General features: G+C 41.2%; 1 non-coding gene and 1 gene segment (V, D, J or C); one reads left to right on the top strand and one right to left on the bottom strand.

Annotated features, from left to right (window-relative positions):
- The window catches only part of LOC100294952 (T-cell receptor beta chain T17T-22-like), a 39,431-nt gene extending 25,113 nt beyond the window's left edge, over positions 1 to 14,318 (bottom strand). The window contains 2 exon segments of the V gene segment in view: positions 13,821 to 14,117; positions 14,241 to 14,318. Of these exon segments, the coding sequence occupies positions 13,821 to 14,117; positions 14,241 to 14,292 (349 nt within the window).
- Positions 13,312 to 13,383, top strand: TRNAS-GGA (transfer RNA serine (anticodon GGA)). The gene has a single exon. It is a non-coding gene; the product is annotated as a tRNA-Ser (tRNA).
- Positions 14,319 to 23,215: the final 8,897 nt, after the last annotated feature.

Here is a 23,215-nt window from a genome sequence, read left to right as displayed (position 1 = left end):
TTGGGTCAAAAGAAATTTATCCGGCTAGAAAAATCTCGTTCTTCTAACTAAAAAGCTTATAGTCCCTATTTAAGGCAAAAGACAAGAAAACAGAATTTCGTGCCTCAGGCAGTGAATGTGAAATACTTGGGAACCAGTTGTTATAGACTGGTGACTATCACATTTTGAATAAATATACCAGATTAATCAAAGGATTTCTTAAGAGAAAAATTTCCTTGGAATAGTAGGAGAGAATGAACAAGGAATATTTTCATATATTATCTTTTTTCTGAACGGTTATAAATTCTTTTCATATCAACTTTTTCTCATCATGTATTTGGTTGGCCATAGTCTTGAATCTACAGTTTAAAAGGAAATTCTGTATGTTATAATGAGAACAAATCTACTCTTTTAATGTCTCAGTGTTCTGTACCTATGACTGACATTTTCCTGGGCTTTCGTCAAAGATGATCACTGTATGTGGATGGGCCTAGAGTCTGTCATACAGTGAAGTAAGTCAGAAAGAAAAAGACAAATGTCATATGTCAATGCATGTATATGGAATCTAGAAAAACAGTACTGGTGAACCTATTTGCAGGACAGGAATAGAGACACAGATGTAGAGTAGGGACATGTGGACACAGGGCCAGGGAAGGGGAGTATGGGATGAACTGAGAGTAGCATTGACATATATACACCACCATGTGTAAAACAGCTAGTGGGGAGTTGTTGTATAGCACAGGGAGCCCAGCTCAATGTTCTGTGATGACCTAGAGGGGTGGGATATCGGATGGAGGGGAGGGTGGTCGACGAGGGAGGGTATATATGTATTTATATAGCTGATCATTGGAAAAGACCCTGATGCTGGGAAAGATTGAAGGTGGGAGGAGAAAGGGATGACAGAGGATGAGATGGTTGGATGGCATCACTGACTCTACGGATATGAATTTGAGCAAGCTCCACGAATTGGTGATGGACAGGGAAGCCCAGTGTGCTGCAGTCTGTGGGGTCTCAAAGAGTTGGACACGACTGAGCAACTGAACTTATAACTGACTTACTTCATTGTACAGCAGAAACAAACACAATATTGTAAAGCAATTATACTCCAATTTTTAAAAAAGTGAAAAGAAAATATGGTCACTGTAGAAAACAGTGCTGGATCAGAACCCCTCAGGGGTATTAATTTTAAACTTTCTGCCTCTGGAGCTATGAGGGAATAAATTTGTATTGTTTTAGGTCTCTATGTTTGTGATACTTGGTTATGGCAGGCCTGGGAACCTAATCACTCATTACCTAATACGGAAACTTCTATAGTGAAAAAATAAGAGTGGAAATAAGGCTGTATTTTCTTCTGTTGTAAATCAATTCTTTTTTTTTTTTAATTAATTTTTGGTTGTGTTGGATCTTTGTTGGTGCATGTGGGCTTTCTCTAGTTGCTATGGGTGGGGGATGGTCTTCATTGCAGTGCGTGAGTTTCTCATTGTGGTGGCTTCTCTTGTTGAGGAGCACAGGATCTAGGCACACGGGCTTCAGGAGTTGTGGCTCATGGGCTTAGCTGTCCTGGGCCCTATGGAATCTTCCAGGACCAGGGATCAAACCCATGCCCATGTCCCTTGTTTTGGCAGGCATATTTTTATCCACTGTACCACCAGAGAAGTCCCAAATCAACTCTTTAAAAGGCTACTTTTACAAAGTATTCTTTAGCTTGAATTTCATATAGTATTGCTATTTTCTGTGAAATTAACATAAAGTTTTAAATTCTGATTGGTGTTTTATTTTACCATCTGTTGCCTTGAAATACACAGAACAAGTAAATGCTTATAAAAATTATTTCTTTGTCAGAAAAAGGCTTTGAAATTTTCTTAAAGAGCCTGTACACAGAGAACATAATATCCTTAATTCTAAAAAAGAACCTCTGCTTCCTACATGTTATCAGATAGTGTTGTTGGTAGAATCATTTGAGTGTGTTATCGTGGAGTTAGAATTTGTGGGGTGGACAGTGTGATATGGTTACATATTTTGTAGTCATTGTTGTTTAGTTGCTCAGTCGTGTCTGGCTCTTTGCAACCCCACAGACTGAAGCATGCCAGGCTTCCCTGTCCTCCACTATCTCCCGGAGTTTACTCAAACTCATGTCCATTGAGTTGGTGATGCTATCTAACCATCTCATCCTCTGCTGTCCTCTTCTCTTTTTGCCTTCAATCTTTCCTAGCATCAGGGTCTTTTCCAATGAGTCAGCTCTTCACATCAGGTGGCCAAAATATTGGAGCTGCAGCTTCAGTCCTTCCAGTGAATATTCAGGGTTGATTTCCCTTAGGATTGAATGGTTTGATTTTCCAAAGGCAATGGCACCCCACTCCAGTACTCTTGCCTGGAAAATCCCATGGATGGAGGAGCCTGGTAGGCTGTAGTCCGTGGGGTCACTAAGAGTCAGACATGACTGAGTGACTTCACTTTCACTTTTCACTTTCATGCATTGGAGAAGGAAATGGCAATTCACTCCAGTATTCTTGTCTGGAGAATCCCAAGGACGGGGGAGCCTGGTGGGTTGCCGTCTCTGGGGTCGCACAGAGTCGGACACGACTGAAGCGACTTAGCAGCAGCAGCAGCAAGGGACTCTCAAGCGTCTTCTCCACCACCACGTGTTTTTTAGACTTTGATCTATAGACTTTGTCAGCCCAAATAGTACAAGTCCACGTTGCTTTGGCCAAGATTAGAGACAGACATAGGATTGTGTCATGACAGGTCCAAACGGAGGTTCTTTCTGATGAAAAGTGAGAGTTTCTCCTTGGGTGATAACTGAGATAAGCCATCCCTCAGCGGGAGCTCCCCACCTGCAGATCACTGGACTGGATTCCTGAGCCCTGAGACGTATGAATGAAGTGGGTCATCTTTCCTAAGTAACTGCACCTGTTATTGGCTATAAGAAAAATTCACTGATAAATATTCTAGTTTAAAGGGAGCTCAGGGAAGGTTTTGTAAATGTCTTTATTATCTGAGTTGGTGGGGAAAAAAGTATGTTAGTTGCTCAGTCATGTCTGACTCCTTATGACCCTGCCAGGCTCCTATGTCCGTGGGATTTCCCAGGCAAGAATATTGGAGTGGGTTGCCATTCTCTTCTCTGGGGGATCTTCCCAACCCAGGGATCAAACCCATGTCTTTTATATCTCCTGCATTGACAGGTAGATTCTTTACCACTAGCGCCACAAGGGAAGCCACTCTGTTTATGGAAATATTATCTTTACATGCCTGATTTTTCTGTTTTCTCATGGCCATATTCTCTCCTTCTGTTATTTATTTCAAGTTAAGCAACATTTTGTGATTTTGGTTTCTATCCCAATATATTCAATTTTGAAAAAGAGCATAAGATTTGTGATGCACCGAGGGCTGTCTGCAAGTCACCTACAACATCCCCCTCTTTCTGTGTCACAGTCTTCACCAGAGGATAGGTCCTTTTTCTTTCTAGAATGTTCCTCAGACTCATAGACCTAAACATCACATATCTCTTCCCAAAGGATAAAACATATGCCTCCAACTCCTGGACAAAACAGACATGGAGGGCAGTGGTGGCCCCAGAACTCACCCCCTATCCTCTTTCTCATCCCCACTCCATCCTCACCTGAGACCCAGAGCAGGAGGAGCCCCAGGAGCTGAGCAGAACTTCATTATGAGAGTTCATCTGATGAGTCATGATAAGTCAAAGCAAGACTAGAGCTGATCTTTTATGTCAGACTTAAAGTTCTCACCTGAAGTGTTTTATCTGAGGCCTTTCTTAGGGACCAAAATGCAAATGCCCTGGTGGGTGCAGTCACATGGAGAGTGCCAATGGGAGGATAAGGGCTCTCGAGAGAGGGCAGAGAAATATAAAATGTCTGTGTTTGAGGGAAAACCAACAGAGATAAAATCAATGCTTCCCAATGGGAAAGAGATGTAATTAAATGTTTCCTTCATTTCCTCAGCCAGTTTTCTATTTCTTTAGTACTTTTCCAGTTACATTTACACTTCTCTTTAATAAGCTTGCTGCTGCTGCTGCTAAGTCGCTTCAGTCGTGTCCGACTCTGTGAGACCCCATAGACGGCAGCCCACCAGGCTCTGCCGTCTCTGGAATTCTCCAGGCAAGAACACTGGAGTGGGTTGCCATTTCCTTCTCCAATGCATAAAAGTGAAAAGGGAAAGTGAAGTCATTCAGTCATGTCCGACTCCTAGGGACCCCACGGACCGCAGCCTTCCAGGCTCCTCTGTCCATGGGATTTTCCAGGCAAGAGTACCGGAGTGGGTTGCCATTGCCTTCTCCTTAATAAGCTTAAGTTTCATAAATATTCAGTAATGCTTATTCTCTTTTCATGTTTTTTATTTAAAACATGAAATAAATGTTTGTACTTTTTTGTACTCGGTTTGTACTTTTTTAAAAATTGAGATTAAAACAAATGCAGGGTAAATGGCAGAAATCTTATTTGTGCAACTGAGTCAAGTTTATATAAGTTCACTGACCAGATCGTTTCCAAACACCTCTCTCAAGGAGCTTTTGGGTCAATAATAACTCCTCCTAGTGCAACAAGGTAGTTGTTATTGTCACATCTGTCACAATAGTTTGATTTTTCCTGGACTTGAACATTATGTAAATTGAAGCAAGCATTTTTTGTTTCTATCTTCTTTACCTTTGTTATTCCTTCCTGTGGATTTGAGTCAGTTGATCTGAAAGGTTTTCTTTTGTAGTTTTTATAGGCATACCTGCTAGCAATGACTTCTCTTCACTTTTGTTTATTAGGGGATATTTTTACATTTCTTTGTTTTCAAAAGATAGTTTCATTATAAAATTCTTGTTGCCTTTTTTTTTTTCCTTTTGACACTTTAAATCTGTCACTGTTTTGTAATATCTACTGGTCATGATAAAAATTTAGTCAATGAGATTAGTCCCTCCTTATCCGAAGTGTCACCTCCAGCAGTTTCAGGCACCAGCAGTCAAGCATTTTGAAATTACTGCTCTCCCCAGGGATCTGGTGGAGGTATGGTCAGGTCATGTGGAAATCTGTTATAAACAATACGAAGAAAATCTTTCCTGGAGAAGTAAATGAGAATTGATTTAACATTATAGAATTACTATTTCACAAATCATGGAATACTTGATTATCAGATTCGAAGAAGGAGCACTCATTCATTTTCAGGCTAAAAAGTGTGAGAACTTGTGGATTAGAGAATGAATGGAGAATCACATTGATTAATTTGCATATATTGAAGAATCTTTGCATCCCTGAGATAAACTCCACTGGATTGTGGTGTATGATCCTTTTAATGTGTTGTTGGATTCAGTTTGCTAGTATTTTGTTGAGGATTTTCCACTCTATGTTCATCAGTGATATTGGCCTGTAATTTTCTTGTTTGTGAAATCTTTGCTGCTTTTGGTATCAGGAAGATGCTGCTTATTAGAATGAGTTTGGGAGTATTTCACTCTCTGGCATTTTTGGCAGAGTTTGAAAAGGATAAGTGCTATATCTTCTCTAAATTTTGATAGAATTAATCTGTGAAGCCATTTGGGTCTGGACTTTGGTTCATTGGAAGATTTTTAACACAGTTTCAATTTCATTGCTTGTGACTGGTCTGTTCATATTTTCTATTTCTTCCTGGAATGGATGGAGAGAGAGTGCTGGGGAAGAGGAGAAAGAGCTGTGTAATGAAGGCACCTTCGCAAAACCCTAAAAGACACAGGCTTCTTTGCCTTGTGTGGAGCCAGAGAGCAGAGTGAGGACCAGAGGCACTGCTCCCAGCCTTTAGACTGTATGCATTCAATATGGTTTAAAGAAGCAATTTAAATCTCCCCATAAATAGTGACATAAAACCACGATATACTTGATGTAGAGAATACAGAAAAGTGTCCACTCCTTCTGTAAGCATCTAGTGGACACCACGTCCTGTGAGATTACTAAATGGAGTGACGCTTAGATCCAATCAGAACTGAGACCTTAAGGATCAACTTTCCTGTGCAGCCATCACCCTGTCCTCACAATACCTTCCAGGGGAACTGAGGGATGCAGTGAGACAGAAACCAAAAATTGACACATAGGTTAAACTAGCAGAGAACAACAAAAGTGTGGTATAAGCAGAGATTAACTGAATAGCTGAGGACCCCAACCTTGACCACACCACCGTAACTCCATTGCCAAGTAGAAATCCTTTGCTTTCTCTTCTTTTGTCTCTCTCAAAACACTGCTTTATTGATGTTATTCCAAATTGTAAGACAATCTCTGTACATTCAGAAATTAGAGCTTTATCCACAGCCACAGTGGTTAACACACTGAACCTTGAAGGCAAACCATCTCAGTTGGATTGGAGCTCCATAACTTACTTGGTTGTATGATATCAATCAAATTTTTGAACTCTTTTTACCTCAGTTTCCATACTTGTGAAATTGTGAAAACAGTAGTAGATACTTTACAGTATATTTCTATACATAACTATATTTCACCCACAGCCAGGGTTCAGCGTCATCTTTTATCCAACAGGTTCACAAGTCTCTTAATCTTAATTTATCAATCAGTTCTGAAGCCCATAGATCTACAGTCATGGCCCTTCAGACTCTTTCAGTGTGTTTTCTCCCACTGCCCATTATATTTTGTCCTGTGAAAGACTAGAATGTCACATTGCTGTTCTCTTTCTTATATAATCCTTATTCAATTTTTAAAATCGTTTCACTTTGTCTCCAAAACTTAGCCCATGACATAGAATAAGGAAAACTACTATTATCAGTTTGGGGCCTACTCTAGGGTATTTTTTCAAGTGTTTTGGACCTTATTTTCAATACTAAGAAGCATAAGAATAAAAAAAATAAATAAATAAAGAGTAAGTCTAAGGAAAAAAAAACACATAATTCAACTATAAAAAAAAGAAGCATATGCTTGAGAATGGTATTTTGTAATGTGGAGTGTTTTATTCAATCATGGATCAAAAAATTAATTTAGTGGGCAGTGAGCAATTTTTTTAATGATATAAACTAGAATAATAGAATAAAATAAAATGAGCTAAAATAGAAAGAGGATCCCTGTGCATGTTGTGTATACTAATGAGAATTACTGCTTCATGGGTTTATTTTTCATTTATGTTAGACATATATGGTCTATATGTGTGTACTGGTAACTCAAATATTTTAGCATTGATGACTTAAGGAATCCCTGTGCTACACTTGATTTTTCCAGTTTTCTTATTATGACTAAGAGGTTCAGTATTATTCCTGTTAGTCTGAGGAAAAAAGCAGAGGAAACTTATTAAGATCAAGCAGTCGAAGCAGAAGGTTGTTGCTGCTGTTGTAATTATGGAATAAAATAGGAGAAAAAATAGCTGAAAGATTTACAAGTTGTTCTCTTCCTCGTACTCACAGTTTCTTTACAGATGTACAGAGGATGGTCCAGGAATCTCTGACTCCTCCAGAGTTCATTCTATTCTAAATGTCTTTCTTGGCATGGTATTGCTTTGAGTGACATGCTAGATGGACCTGGGAGGTGGACTTGAGTATTGGGAGGAAATGTTGGAACCTCAGGTACTGGTTAGAAGGATAGGGGACTAGTGGGTTTATAGGTTTAATTAGGTGCCATTTATTTCTATGACAGAGGAGACACAATAAATCAGACTCAATCTGGAAGAGTTATTGGATTATTTTGTATTTAGGAATTATTACTGTTATTTTTTGGCTGCACCTTGTGGCTTGCAGGATCTTAGTTCCCCAACCAGGGATTGAACCTGCACTCTCAGCAGTAAAAGCACAGAGTCCTAATTCCTGCACCCCCAGGGAATTTCCTTAAGAATTATGAATACTTGTTAAATAGGTTTTTTAAAATTAAAAGTAATTTCACATTAAAAAGTTATCTACCCCCACTGAGTTTTGGAGGATACCATCGTCTTGGCTTTGAAGTAGAGATTTGCATTACTTATGTGAGTTATATCTGTGAGGAGCAGGAAAATTCTGCATTGTTTGGGAAGAGTGCTTGAGTAGTGATCACGTTTTTTGAAGGAGAATGTTCTGTCACAGCACTTTCCACACTATTAAATTTAAACAGGGCAAATCGTCTCATACCTAAAAGAATAAACAGGTCGTATAGTCGCACTGTTGAAATGGAGTAGTACCCTAGGATCCTTGGGCTCCCCTCATGTCCTCTGCCTGCCTTTTGTCTGTGGAAAACTTTAGTCAAAGAAAGAGTTTAATCAGAGAAGTGAGAACATATGAAAACAAAGGAAAACAATCAAAGGAGACCAAATAACAATGTAGTCATTAAACATAGTCACGGAGAAGGCAATGGGGCAATGGCACCCCACTCCAGTACTCCTGCCTGGAAAATCCCATGGATGGAGGAGCCTGGTGGGCTGCAGTCCATGGGGTCGCTAAGAGTCAGACACGACTGAGCGACTTCACTCTGACTTCTCACTTTCATGCATTGGAGAAGGAAATGGCAACCCACTCCGGTGTTCTTGCCTGGAGAATCCCAGGGACGGGGGAGCCTGGTGGGCTGCCGTCTATGGGGTCGCACAGAGTCGGACACGACTGAAGCGACTTAGCAGCAGCAGCAAGCATAGTCAAGGACCTTTAGCTATTTCTCAAGAGCTATAGATAATAGCCATATCTCAGCTGTATCCTGTGAGCCGTCTTATAGATACTAGAACACCAGGTGGAGAAGGTAACTACATGATGATCAGACTGTACCCAGGACATGAGCTGCCACAATTCAGAGAACTGGCCTCAAAGAAATGGGAATGAATAGAGCCTGGAACTGAAGATTAACTGTACCTAAAACAACCAAGCTGGTCAACCATCAGTGACCAACGTGAAGATGACTGTCAGAGCTGACCGTGCTGCTTCTGCATGTAGCCCCTTCCTTCTGTCTACAAAAGCTCTCGCCCCACTGGTTGCCAGTGGTGGTGGGGAGTCAGCCTTTGGACAGATGTCTGCCACCCTCCCCCTACCAGCTGCCAACATCTGAAATAAATCAAGCGTTCCTTTCCACCAACCTGACTGTTTATTGGCTTTTGAGCGGCAAGCAGCTGGACCCACTTTGGTGTTGCTTTTGGCAACACCATCACCAAGAAGGAAACAAAGTATATGGCCTTCTTACTATTTGCAAGTGAATAAAAAAAATGCTATAGAACTCTGGATTCATTTTTTTGGGAACTTTCCTGACTTGTCATTTACTATCATGTACTGAATCTTGAAATCAGAATAAAATGAGTTTTAATCATATTCCATGAAATTCTACCCTGCTTTCCTGAACTCCATCACAGTAACTCCAAGGATAGTTATGGGAGCGTAGAAAGCAACAGGTGCGGTCTGAACTCAAGGGTCAGCAGATAGCAAAAGAGGATTATTCCTGACCTGTGCACTATGTGAGGGTGGTCCAAGGCCGGTGACTCTGTAGTATCTCTAACCTGCAGGCCTCTAACTGTGGGCAAGATACTTGTCTTAAACGAATCTACTGAACCAGAATAAAGCCTGAAATTAGAGATGGATGCACTCCTGATGAAGGTCATACGAACCTACATTGGGTTCTGCTAATACTAGGCTAAGTACCTATTGAGAATTAACTGTCCTGGCTGGTTACGGTGACTCTTTCTGAAGTCCAGAGCCTGGGTCAGTACCCTGAGTTTTTCCTTGTCCATAGACTGGAAAATTCAATATTTTTAAGATTTTATTTCTGCAAATTTGACATGTAGAGTCGATGTAATCCAACTAAAATCCACAAAGGATTTTTTGAAGTTGAAAAGATGATCCTAGAATTTGTCTGGAAATTCAAAGAACCAGGAAAACCTTAAAGAATAAAAATAAAGTCAGTAGACTTATAATATCATTCTTCTAGATTATTATAAAACTACAATGATCAACAGTGTGTGTACCCTAGGTACATAGATAGATAAACAGACAAATGAGACAGAACAGAATCAGGAAGAAGAGCTGGGACTTCCCAGATGGTCCAGTGGTTAAGACTTCACCCTCCAATGCTGGGGGTGTGGGTTTGATCCCTTATTAGGGAGCTAAGATCCCATGTGCCTCCTGGCCAAAAAATTAAAACATAAAACACAAGGAATAGTATAACAAATTCAATAAAGAGTTTAAAAATCTTAAAAATAGAGAAAAAGAGCCACATGCACAATCACTTGGTTTCTAACAGATGCACTAATTGCTAAGTCGCTTCAGTCGTGTCCGACTCTGTGCGACCCCATAGACGGCAGCCCACCAGGCTCCGCCGTCCCTGGGATTCTCCAGGCAAGAACACTGGAGTGGGTTGTCATTTCCTTCTCCAATGCATGAAAGTGAGAAGTCAGAGTGAAGTCGCTCAGTCGTGTCCAATCCTCGGCGACCCCATGGACTGCAGCCTTCCAGGCTCCTCCGTCCATGGGATTTTCCAGGCAGGAGTACTGGACAGGGGTGCCATTAAAGTGGGGTATAATTTCCTAGTTTTTTGCTTATTTATTTTTGTTTCACAATAAATGGTGAGGAGCTATTAGATATGGAAATGTAAATAAAATTCTGATTCATCTAACACTAGGCAAAAGTATAAATTAGAGTTAGTTTTCATGTGAGAGGTAAAATACTGAGGCTTCTAAAAGAAAGTTTAGGAAAATATCTTTGGGCCCTAAAAGTAGCCAAAATTTATTGAACAGGACACACATGTAAACTCATGAAGCAAACACAAAAGAACAATAGAGATTAACCAGTGCAAGTGTTAGCTGCTCAGTTGTGTCCACTCTTTGTGACCCCATGGACTGCAGCCCACCAGGCTCCTCTGTCCATGGGATTCTCCAGGCAAGAATATTGGAGTGGGTAGCCATTCCCATTTCTAGGGGATCTTCCTGACCCAGGATTGAACCCGGGTCTCCCACAGTGTAGGCAGGTTCTTCAAATATACATTTTATGTGTTATATATGATTCATACTACATAAATAGCATAAAAATGTCTATGTAGACATATAAAGGGATTCCCAGGTGGCTCAGATGGTAAAGAATCTGTCTGCAATGCAGGAGACTCAGTTTTGATCCCTGGGTCAGGAAGATCCCCTGGAGAATGAAATGGCTACCCACTCTAGTATTCTTGCCTGGAGAATCGCTTGAACAGAGGCGCTTGGTGGGCTACAGTCCATGGGGTCATAGAGTCAGACATGGCTGACTGTCTGACTCAGTCAGACATGCAAGCATGCAGACATATAAAGAGTCTTTGAGCATGATTGGTCATCAGGGAAATATAAATTTGCAATACAATACCACTTCATTTTTATCAATACAGATATTATAAAATGTCTGACAATACCAAATATTGGAAAGGACTGCAGCAACTGGAACTTGTATACATGGCTGGAGGATTTTTTAATACACTCATCATTTTGGAAAACTATTTTGCAGTGTTTACCAAACCCATCCTAATCCTATGACTTGGCACTTCCACACTTAGGAATGTACCCAAGGAAAATGAGTGTATAATTCCACAAAAGACATTGCAAGAATATTCCAGGGACTTCTCTGGTGATCCAGTGGTTAAGAGTTCACTTTCTAATGCAGGGGATGCAGGTTTGATCCCTGGTCAGGGAGCTAAGATCCCAGAGGCCACAGAGCAACGAAGTCCTTGTTCTGCAACTAGAGGAAAACCCATTTGCTGAAACAAAAGATCCTGCCTTCCACAGCCAAATAAATAAGTAAATAAATATTAAGAAAAGAATATTCCAAAAATAACTTGATTCATACAACCTAAAAACAACTCTTTAATTAAAGAATGAATAAATTAATTTTTATATGTTCATATATAAGAGAATTATTCTGCAGTGAAAAGGAACACATGACTGCCGTACCACCAACACAGATGAAGTTTAAAATGTACATGTTGAATAACTAACAGGAAGGTAAGGGGATTCCGCTTATGCCCCCACAAAGTACAGCTTCCCCTATTAACAACATCACTCACCAGAGTGACACCTCTGTTACATTTGATGGACCTATATTGACACATTAAGATCATTGGAAGCCCATAGTTTACCTGAGGGAACACTGTTGGTGTACATTCTATGGGTTTGGACAAATGTTCAATGAAACACATTCATCATTTTAATATTACACAGAATACTTTCATAAACCTGGAAACTCTCTGTGCTCTGCCTATTTATCCTTCTCCTCTACTGTACCCAATCTCTGGCAACCACTGACCTTTTAATTATCTTCATAATCCAGCCATTAAGAATGTCATATAGTGGGAATCGTGTAATATGTAGCCATTCTAGATAGACGTCTTTCACTTAGTAATATGCATTTAAGTTTGCTCCATGTCTTTTGTGGCTTGATAGCTATTTCTTTTTCAGAGCTGAGTAATATTCCATGAGCTTCCCTGGTGGCTCAGTGGTAAAGAACCTATCTGCCAATGCAGGAGACATGGGTTCTATCCCTGGGTTGGGAAGATCCCTTGGAGAAGGAAATGGCAACTCATTCCAGTATTCTTGCCTGGGAAATCCTATGGACAGAAGGAGCCTGGTGGGCTACAATCCATGGGGTCACAAAAGAGTCAGACATGACTTAGTGACTAAACAGCAAAGATATTCCATAGTCTGAATGTGCAAGAATTTATTTACCCATTCATTTACTGAAGAACATCTTGATTACTTCCAAATGTGAGCAACTATGAATAAAGCTGCTATTAAATCCATGTGTAGGTGAATTTAAGTTTTATTAATACCAAGAAGGGCTATTGCTGGATCAAAAGTGGGGGTATGTATGGGTATCTACCTAGGTAAACACTCTCCAGGTGTTCACAGGCTACAGCTGAGTGGGGTTAGAGTAGGTTCATCGGCTCTTCAGGTTCACCGATTATGCTGGGTAATAAGTCCGCTTATTATTACCTGGTTCTCTGTGGGGTTAGTATCCTTCTGGGTCCCTTGATGGACAATGTTGAATCTTACAATTCCCACACCAAGGAGGGCAATTCCCACACCTGGAGCACTAGAGAATCACTTATTTCTTCCACTGCTTCACCTAGTATCACACTCCCCAGACTTTGAAAGGTTATATTTAAGACTCACACTCCATGTACTTTTCCTTTTTATTTTTTAGTGGAGGATAATTACAATATTGTGTTGGTTTCTGCCATACATCAACATGAATCAGCCATAAGTATATGTATGTACCCTCCCTTTTGAATCTCCCTCCCACCTCCCAGCCCATCCTACCCCTATAGGTTGTCACAGAGCCCCGGATTAGAACGCCCTGCATCACGCAGCAAATTCCCACTGCCTATCTATTTTACATATGGTTGAGAATAGCATTGGAACAAACATTTTTATGTACTTAAAAAAATCACTGCCTGGAATATGGAGTCCCTGATGGCTCAGAGGTTAAAGCGTCTGCCTGGAATGCAGGAGACCCAGGTTCGATCCCTGGGTTGGGAAGATCCCCTGGAGAAGGAAAATGGCAACCCACTCGAGTACTCTTGCCTGGAGAATCCCATGGAGGGAGGATCCTGGTAGGCTACAGTCCATGGGGTCGCAAAGAGTTGGACACGACTGAGCGATGTAGACTGGCTTTTCTTTTACTGAGTGAACTCTGACTGGTGTCACAAACCAGACTCTGCAGGTATAATCATCTGTCTTTTATTAAATCAGGTGGGGAAGAGTCATGTCTATGCTGCTGACACTGAGGAGGAGCAAGGAGTCAGTGTGCTGAGGAGGCTCCCTGCCCCTTCTACCAGACCTTCCAGTGGCATTCAAAGCATGGGTGCATCTCCAAAATGCTCTCAGCAGATGGAGGCACCCAGAGCAGCTGGGGCAGCCCAGTCGCACACATCTCCTCACCTGGGTGGTTTATGTTTGGGTGTGTAACACTGTGGGAGGTGTACTATAATCCTGTTGACAGTAATAATTTGCAGCATCGTCAGCCTCCAGGCTGCTGATGGTGAGGGTGAAATCTGTCCCAGATCCACTGCCACTGAATCGGGATGGGACTCTGGTGTACCGGCTGGTTGCATAATAGATCAGGAGCTTAGGAGCTTCCCCTGGTTTCTGTTGATACCAGTTTAAGTAGTGGCTAACGCTCTGATTGGCCTGGCAAGTGATGGAGACTCTGTCTCCTAGAGAAGCAGACAGGTAGGAGGGAGACTGGGTCACCTGGATGTCACATCTGGCACCTGAGATTGGAAACATAAAAACACATCTCCATGTTATTACTAATGATACAAGAGGACTATCCTGTAGGATCAGGCAGTACTGATCACACAGGCAGAGTAAATTCTAAAGCTCTCCATCCTTACCTGGGAGGAGCCAGAGCAGCAGGAGACTGAGGAGCTGAGTGGGGGCCTTCATGTTCTCTCTGAGTCCTGACTGGGACTGATTTCTGCACAAGATGTGATCAGAGCATTAATAAGTCTCCAGGGCAGTGGGTTGATCTCCAGTAATATGCAAATTAGCAGAGAGTTGGGCATAGCTGAAGGGCTGGCCAATCTCCATAACACAGCACAGGTGCAATGTCTGCCAGATGCCCAAGTCTGATGAGAGCAGCTCAAATTTGTCTATGGACAGTGTGTTTCTCTCTGGAGGTCAAGGCATTGAATCTGTTTAGTGTTCTTTCAGTACAGTGCTATTTTGCTATTTTCAGTGTTCATACAATGCTTTTATCGCTACTTTTTCATCTAAGACAGGTTCTACCAGACATGATGCATTTAAAGGAACTGCCAGAAATTTTAGAAGATCTCTGCATTTGATATCTGGTGATATCATTGGGCCCAGAGCATCTTCTTTTTTGATCTGATTCCCTGATGCGTTTGAGGTGATAAATTGTCAATACACAGAGAGAACCCAGGATAACTATAGAGTTTCCCCTCCATATTTAACAATGTACTGATGGATACAGACATGTGAGTAATTTACTGATATTATAGAAAAATTCCTCTGAAGTTATATTAAAGGAGAAACCTGAAGAGCGAAGATTAGTTGTTTACACTAGATGGAGCAGTAAAGCTCAAAATTCATTAGGCATCAGATGGCACACTCTGAAAGGCTTTGTTTTAGTAGTGGGGCAAAATTGCCCCGATATTAAATGCCATTTTGGTCTTTCCTAATAAAGCTTAAAAAAGCAAGACTTTAATAGAGTCCAACAGTTTCAACTGACAAGATTAGGTACCATAGAAGAAAATATTAATGACTTTAGCAATAGAAAATATCCAAATTGAGCACAGTGGGAAAAAGATATTGAAGAAATACAATAAAATGAGCAGAGCATGAAATGAGCTATGACAACTTCAAGTCATCTATTGCGTATATAACTGAAGTCCTAAAGAGGAAGAGGTAGTGAGAGGAAGCACAAAAAATATTTGAATGCATCACTAGAGTTTTCCAGATTTTAAGAAGTTATTCCCAGGGCTTTCAAAATTAAAAAGCCAAAGTCAGCTCAAAACCATGAATTCAGTGGCTAAATAGAGAAGCCCAATAAAAATTACACACCTTTTCCATAACTCCCACTGCGGTCCTGGCTGTAGTTGTAAATACGTTTCTAACATGTGGGCGGTCAGGGGAAAATCAGAAAATTACCTTTGAAATGAAAACACCAGCCTCACAACTGAAAAGTAGAGTTAATATTGGTTAGTCCTCTTGGGATTATGAAGGCAACATATACATTTTGGCTCAGATGGTAAAGAATTTGGCTACAATGTACACGACCTGGGTTTGATCCCTGGGTTGGAAAGATCCCTTGGAGGAGGCCATGGCAACCCACTCCAGTATTCTTGCCTGGAGAATCCCTATGGACAGAGGAGCCTGGTGGGCTACAGTTCACGGGGTCACATAGAGTCGGACATGACTAAAGCATGCATGCACAATCAACAAAGATTGACAAGTTGTTGCTGGAGGAAATAATTAATACAGGAATTTACATATTGATGGAATATGGATGCATGTTACTGACTGCAGCAGGTCCAGCCCATGTCTCAAGAGAAGGAATGATATCTTGCTTCCCTCAGAGACCACAGTGGGGCCCTTGGTTTCTTTCCTGTGTGTTGTAAGTTGGGGCATCTCACAGTTTCAGATCAGGTCATCTGTACTGTTTTCAGCTCTTCAGGACAAGTGTGTAGCTCTGGGGTTTCCGTGGACAAGACTGAGAGGAGTGAGGTTTGTGAAGACCTTCTGGGATGTCAGGCATCTCCTTCAGTCTTCTCACATCTCCTTGGAGCATGCTAGACAGCATGTCTGGTTTAGTCTGGTTTCCTTCTTTCTTTCTCTGGGTTTAACTGTCCATTGGCAACCTTCCTAAGGAGGATCCTGTCAGTTACCATAAGAGGTAAACTGAACACAGCAGGGAGATGAACTGGTAGGCAGGTCTCTAGGGATAAGACACAGTCTTGTGGTCACCCTACAGTGCAGGAGATGCGGGTTCAATCCCTGGGTTGGGAATATCCCCTGGAGGAGGGCATGGGAATCTTCCTAGCTCACGGGTTTTCTCCACCACTCAGCACAAGGCAGCTCCTCTCCAGGTGTCCCCATCACATCTGAGCCCGTTCAAGCCTTAGGGGCTCCTGTTGAAAACGGGACAGTAGCACTCAGGATCTCAGCACTCCTAAGAATAGCCTTCTGTCTTGTGTTTCTGCTGCGTTTGTCTGCCATCTAATGGCAGTTTTGTGATACAGTTATAAAATTTTCAATGTGGAATCTCAAAGCATTTTGACTGTGAGATTTTTACTGGTTTAATACTTCTGAAGCTGATACTGTTTCTTCCACACAAAATTTCTATCCTCAATAATCCAGTCATCTAAATAGGAATTCAGGAAAGATATTGGTCATAAAAGAGTTAGGGCTAGGTGCTTGATCCACATGAAATGTCAAAGACATCTCATGGTTTTGGGAAAGAGCATATGGGACAGGAGGGTCCCTGCAGGTACAGTGGCAAGGGCCGGGCAGGTAGGAGCAGGCTCCTAGTCTAGAACTGTCAACCCAGCCTCATCCTCTCATCCCAGAAACCCCTACAGAGAAGTCCTGAGAACCATAGTAGCTGTACCAGCCAAGGAAGCATCAGGACCAAGAGTGTGTGAGGTCTGTGCTCTGAGCCATAACACCACTGAGTGACCAGGGGTGATCTTTTGGACCATTACTGAGTAATTGAATTTTCTGTGATGACGAAAGTGCCAGCATTTGCACTGCTCAATATGGCAACCACTGGGGATTCCCAGGTGGCTCTAGTGGTAAAGAATACACCTGCCAACACAGGAGACAAAACAGATGAGGGTTTGATCCCTGGGTCAGGAAGATCCCCTGGAGGAGGGCATGGCAATCCACATTAGCCACAGGTGGCTACTGAGCACCTAGAATGCAGGTAGTGCAACCGAGAAGCTATGTTTTTAATTTTAAGTAATTCTAATTTAAGTTGTGAAGCTATATGTGGTTCATATTTAATATGTTAGAGGGTACAGTTTTAAACTTTCAGTTCAGTTCAGTTCAGTTCAGTGCTCAGTCATGTCCGACTCTTTGCAACCCCATGAATCGCAGCACACCAGGCCTCCCTGTCCATCACCAACTCCCGGAGTTCACTCAGACTCATGTCCATCGAGTCAGTGATACCATCCAGCCATCTCATCCTCTGTTGTCCCCTTCTCCTCTTGCCCCCAATCCCTCCCAGCATCAGAGTCTTTTCCAATGAGTCAACTCTTCGCATGAGGTGGCCAAAGGACTGGAGTTTCAGCTTTAGCATCATTCCTTCCAAAGAAATCCCAGGGCTGATCTCCTTCAGAATGGACTGGTTGGATCTCCTTGCAGTCCAAGGGACTCTCAAGAGTCTTTTCCAACACCACAGTTCAGAAGCATCAATTCTTCGGCACTCAGCCTTCTTCACAGTCCAACTCTCACATCCATACATGACCACAGGAAAAACCATAGCCTTGACTAGATGGGCCTTTGTTGGCAAAGTAATGTCTCTGCTTTCGAATATGCTATCTAGGTTGGTCATAACTTTCCTTCCAAGGAGTAAGTGTCTTTTAATTTCATAGCTGCAGTCACCATCTGTAGTGATTTTGGAGCCCCCCAAAATAAAGTCTGACACTGTTTCCACTGTTTCCCCATCTATTTGCCATGATCTTCGTTTTCTGAATGTTGAGCTTTAAGCCAACTTTTTCACTCTCCACTTTCACTTTCATCAAGAGGCTTTTTAGTTCCTCTTCACTTTCTGCCATAAGGGTGATGTCCTCTGTATATCTGAGGTTATTGATGCCATGATCTTCATTTTCTGAATGTTGAGCTTTAAGCCAACTTTTTCAGTCTCCTCTTTCACTTTCATCAAGAGGCTTTTTAGTTCTTCTTCACTTTCTGCCATAAGGGTGGTGTCATCTGCATATCTGAAGTTATTGATATTTCTCCCGGTAATCTTGATTCCAGCTTGTGTTTCTTCCAGTCCAGCGTTTCTCATGATGTACTCTGCATATAAGTTAAATAAGCAGGGTGACAATATACAGCCTTGATGTACTCCTTTTCGTATTTGAAACCAGTCTGTTGTTCCATGTCCAGTTCTAACTGTTGCTTCCTGACCTGCATACAGATTTCTCAAGAGGCAGGTCAGGTGGTCTGGTATTCCCATCTCTTTCAGAATTCTCCACAGTTTATTGTGATCCACACAGTCAAAGGCTTTGGCATAGTCAATAAAGCAGAAATAGATGTTTTTTTTGGAACTCTCTTGCTTTTTCCATGATCCAGCAGATGTTGGCAATTTGATCTCTGGTTCCTCTGCCTTTTCTAAAACCAGCTTGAACATCTGGAAGTTCACGGTTCATGTATTGCTGAAGCCTGGCTTGGAGAATTTTGAGCATTACTTTACTAGCATGTGAAATGAGTGCAATTGTGCGGTAGTTTGAGCATTCTTTGGCATTGCCTTTCTTTGGGATTGGAATGAAAACTGACCTTTTCCAGTCCTGTGCCCACTGCTGAGTTTTCCAAATTTGCTGGCATATTGAGTGCAGCACTTTCACAGCATCATCTTTCAGGATTTGAAATAGCTCAACTGGAATTCCATCACTTCCACTAGCTTTGTTCGTAGTGATGCTTTCTAAGGCCCACTTGACTTCACATTCCAGGATGTCTGGCTCTAGGTCAGTGATCATACCATCATGATTATCTGGGTCGTGAAGATCTTTTTTGTACAGTTCTTCTGTGTATTCTTGCCACCTCTTCTTAATATCTTCTGCTTCTGTTAGGTCCATACCATGTCTGTCCTTTATTGAGCCCATCTTTGCATGAAATGTTCCCTTGTTATCTCTAATTTTCTTGAAGAGATCTCTAGTGTTTCTCATTCTGTTGTTTTCCTCTATTTCTTTGCACTGATTGCTGAGGAAGGCTTTCTTATCTCTTCTTGCTATTCTTTGGAACTCTGCATTCAGATGCTTATATCTTTCCTTTTCTCCTTTGTTTTTCACTTCTCTTCTTTTCACAGCGATTTGTAAGGCCTCCCCAGACAGCCGTTTTGCTTTTTTGCATTTCTTTTCCAATAGCAGTAGCAAAACTTTTGAAAAAAATATTATGTCTATGACTTTCCAGGTTTTACAAAATAATTTCCAGGACTTCAATCGTTAAAAATCAAGATCAGGTCAAAACCATGAATTCAGTGGCTGAATTTAGGGAAGCCTGAGAAAAATCACACACAGCTCCTTCTGGTGTCCTGGCTGTAGTTGTGAATATGTTTCTAGCATTTGAATGGCCAGGAGAATATCAAGAAATGAAATGAAATTCATTTGAAATGAAATTGTATTTTCAAATGAAAGTGAATTGAAAGTGAAGTCGCTCAGTTGTGTCCGATCCTTAGCGACCCCATGGACTGCAGCCTACCAGGCTCCTTCATCCATGGGATTTTTTAGGCAAGAGTACTGGAGTGGGTTGCCATTGCCTTCTCCATTTCAAATGAAAATACAACCCTAATAACTAAAAAATAGAGGCAACACAACTTAGTTTTCTTTGGAGTCTGCAAGCTACATATGCATTGTGGAGTCAGTTGTTGTGACTCATTTCTTAATAACTTGTATGTTTGTCAGTTCTAAGTGATCCCAGAAGACAAGAAGACTCTGCACTAAGTACAACCTGCAGTAGACCTTATGACCTACTGGACCAATGATGCTACCGTGCCTGGGGTAGATAGGGACAGTGGATGGATATTACAGAAAGCTCCAGCAGGAGAACCACAGTTCAGACCTCTAGAGTATTATGTTCATTAGACTTGATGGTCAAGAAGTTGCTGGAATGAGAATGACTGGTAAGATATATGTGTGCCAAAGGATGAGATGTAAATCCTACAAAAATTCATGGGCTAATGATTAGTGAATATGGCAGGGGTTCAGATCAATGTGATCTACTCTCCAGTGGTCAATACAATGCCTCTCTCAGTTAGAGGTCATTAGGACACAGGTTGATTTAGAATTCATTCTTGCTGCCTATCTTGGTCACGGCTGGACATAGGATGACTTTTTCAGTTGGCCCCTTCAAGTTGTCCAATATCAATAATCTATACAATGTTAGGGGACTTGCCTAACACAGTGGATGAGAATCACCTGCCAATGCAGGGGACACAGGTTTGATCTTTGGTCTGAGGATTCCACACATTCAGAGCAGCTAAAGCCCATGCACCACGCTACTGAGTCTGCTCTCTAAAGCCTGTGAGCTGCAACTTCTGAAGCCTGAGCACTCCATAGCCTGTGCTCCATGGTAAGAGTAGCCACCACAATGAAAAGTCAGTGAACTGCAATGAAGAGAAGCCCATCCTCATAGTAACTAGACAAAGCCTGCATGCAGCAAGAAGATCCAGAGCAAAAAAGGTAAAATAAAGAAACAATTAAATTATTTATAGGGCTTCCCTGGTAGCTCAGTGGTAAAGAACCTGCCTGCAATGCAGGAGACCCCAGTTCAATTCCTGGGTTGGGAAGATCCTCTGGAGAAAGGATAGGCTACCCATTCCAGTATTCTTGGGCTTCTCTGGTGGCTCAGCTGGTAAAATTTTTATACAGCATTAGGACAGTTGGCTAAAGAATGACCTAAAGAAAAAAATCTTAAAAATCACCACGCATTTTAAAGTGTAGTTTGTCCTCTAATCTACCCAAGAGGTCTGGAGAGTCACTCAACCAATATTTGTTACACAGTCCAAGAGCTGGTCAAGGAAACAAATTATATGCTGGTACAATATTTGTAGCATAAATATGGGACTTTAACATCTATTAGTAAATAAATCAATTCTTCATAACTGTCTCTCCTGAAATTCTGATATGCTTCCCACTTTTAGGCTGATAATTGTTGCTTATACTGTACTTGGAAATATCTGATTTTATCCACGGCAGATGGTGACTGCATCCATGAAATTAAAACGTGCTTGCTCCTTGGAAGAAAAGCTGTGACAAACTTAGTATAATAAAAGGCAGAGACATTACTTTGCTGACAAAGGTCCATCTAGTCAAATCTATGGTTTTTCCAGTAGTCATGTATGGATGTGAGAAAGTGAAAGTGTTAGTTGCTCAGTTGTGTCCCACTCTTTGTGACCCCATGGACTGTAGCCTCCCAGGCTCTTCTGCCCTAGGGATTTGCCAGCCAAGAATACTGTGGGTTGCCACTTCCTTCTCCAGGGGATCTCCTGACCCAGGGACCGAGCCCGGTCTCCCACATTAGAGGCAGACTCTTTAAGGTCTGAAGCACCAGGGAAGCCTAGAGATGTGAGAGTTGGACCAAAAAGAAAGCTGAGTGCCAAATAATTGATGCCTTTGAACTGTGTGGTGTTGGAGATGACTCTTGAGAGTCCCTTGGACTGCAAGGATATCCAATCAGTCAATCCTAAAGGAAATCAGCCCTAACTATTCATCGAAAGGACTGCTGCTAAAGCTGAAGCTCCAATAATTTAGCCACCTGATGAGAAGAGCCAATACATTAGAAAAGACCCTAATGCTGGGAAAGCTTGAAGGCAGGAGGAGAAGGGTATGACAGAGGATAAGATGGTTGGATGGCATCACTGACTCAATGGACATGAGTTTGAGCAAACTCCAGGAGACAGTGATGGACAGGAACGCCTACAGTCCATGGGGTCGCAAAGATTCAGACACAACTGGGGGACTGAACAACAGCAATTTATTTTTCAGTGATTCAGTCTTCTGTTTGTTAATTGGTCAGTTTAATCACTATTATCTTTATAAATCACAAGTAATATATTGGTGAGAAAATTATTAACCACATTTCAACTTAAAAGGAAAAAAAAAAAAGACCGAATAATGAATATCTCAGACCCAGAACATATAGCATCATTGTGAACATAACTATAATGAGAATTTTCATAGCCTACAATGATTTACATTTTAACTTTAGACAATTTTATCTCCATTCACGCCCTTTGAACTAGGACTGGGTTGGAACAGTATTTCAATGTGAGCACAACCAATGTGGGAGTTTTAAAAATAGTGTTTAAATAGGACAATGCTATAGCTGAAGCTGATGCATGAGTTTGAACAAACTCTGGGAGATAGTGGAGGACAGGGAAGCCTGGTGCACTGCAGTCCATGGGGTCGCAGAGTTGGACACGACTTAGCGACTGAACAGCAACAACAAAAGCTGGTACTATACCTCATTTGTTTCATTTATGTAATCACTTTGCTCAAATGCATGTGTTGTGGGTAGAAGTATATATAAAAACGGTATATATTTAGTTACATAAACTTCTATATGCATTAAACATGTATAAATATCTGCAGCAGTAATACATCAAATAAATATATGTGCACAGATTGCATATTATATACACAACACAAATTTTCCACAAATGAGGTATTTGTCTCAAATTTTCATCAGCTTTGATAAAAAGTTTTTAGTGTCATATGCTTCATCCCAAACAAAGTGAAAATATACATTACAAGAAGTGATATTTCTACATAGAGTGTTCAGACACACAATCACCAATTTTCTCCACACAATAGTATAACGTGATAGAATATTTTATGGAAGTAATCTGAATTGTGGGCCTTGATAACATAAACCCAAGTGTAAAGAAAGCTGAGGAAGAGATAAAATTTTGAGATAGTTCAGTTTTCATAAATGTGACCTAATTCCATGTTTTGAAACACACTGTTTTCAACCTATATCCCACTGTTTCCATGAGGTTATAAGATCTGTGCCTATATTCATTTCATTTTTAATTTTGCATTGATTGGAAAGCGAAGCTGGTTTTTTCGGTATATGGCTTTAAAAAGAAACCCTCTTAAATGGCTTCAGTGGGCAAAAACAAACAAACAAA

Source organism: Bos taurus, chromosome 11, assembly GCF_002263795.3.
Source record: "Bos taurus isolate L1 Dominette 01449 registration number 42190680 breed Hereford chromosome 11, ARS-UCD2.0, whole genome shotgun sequence".
Classification (NCBI taxonomy): Eukaryota; Metazoa; Chordata; class Mammalia; order Artiodactyla; family Bovidae; genus Bos; species Bos taurus.
The sequence above is the reverse complement of the archived record's forward strand: the minus strand, read 5'-3'. Positions and strand labels throughout refer to the sequence as shown.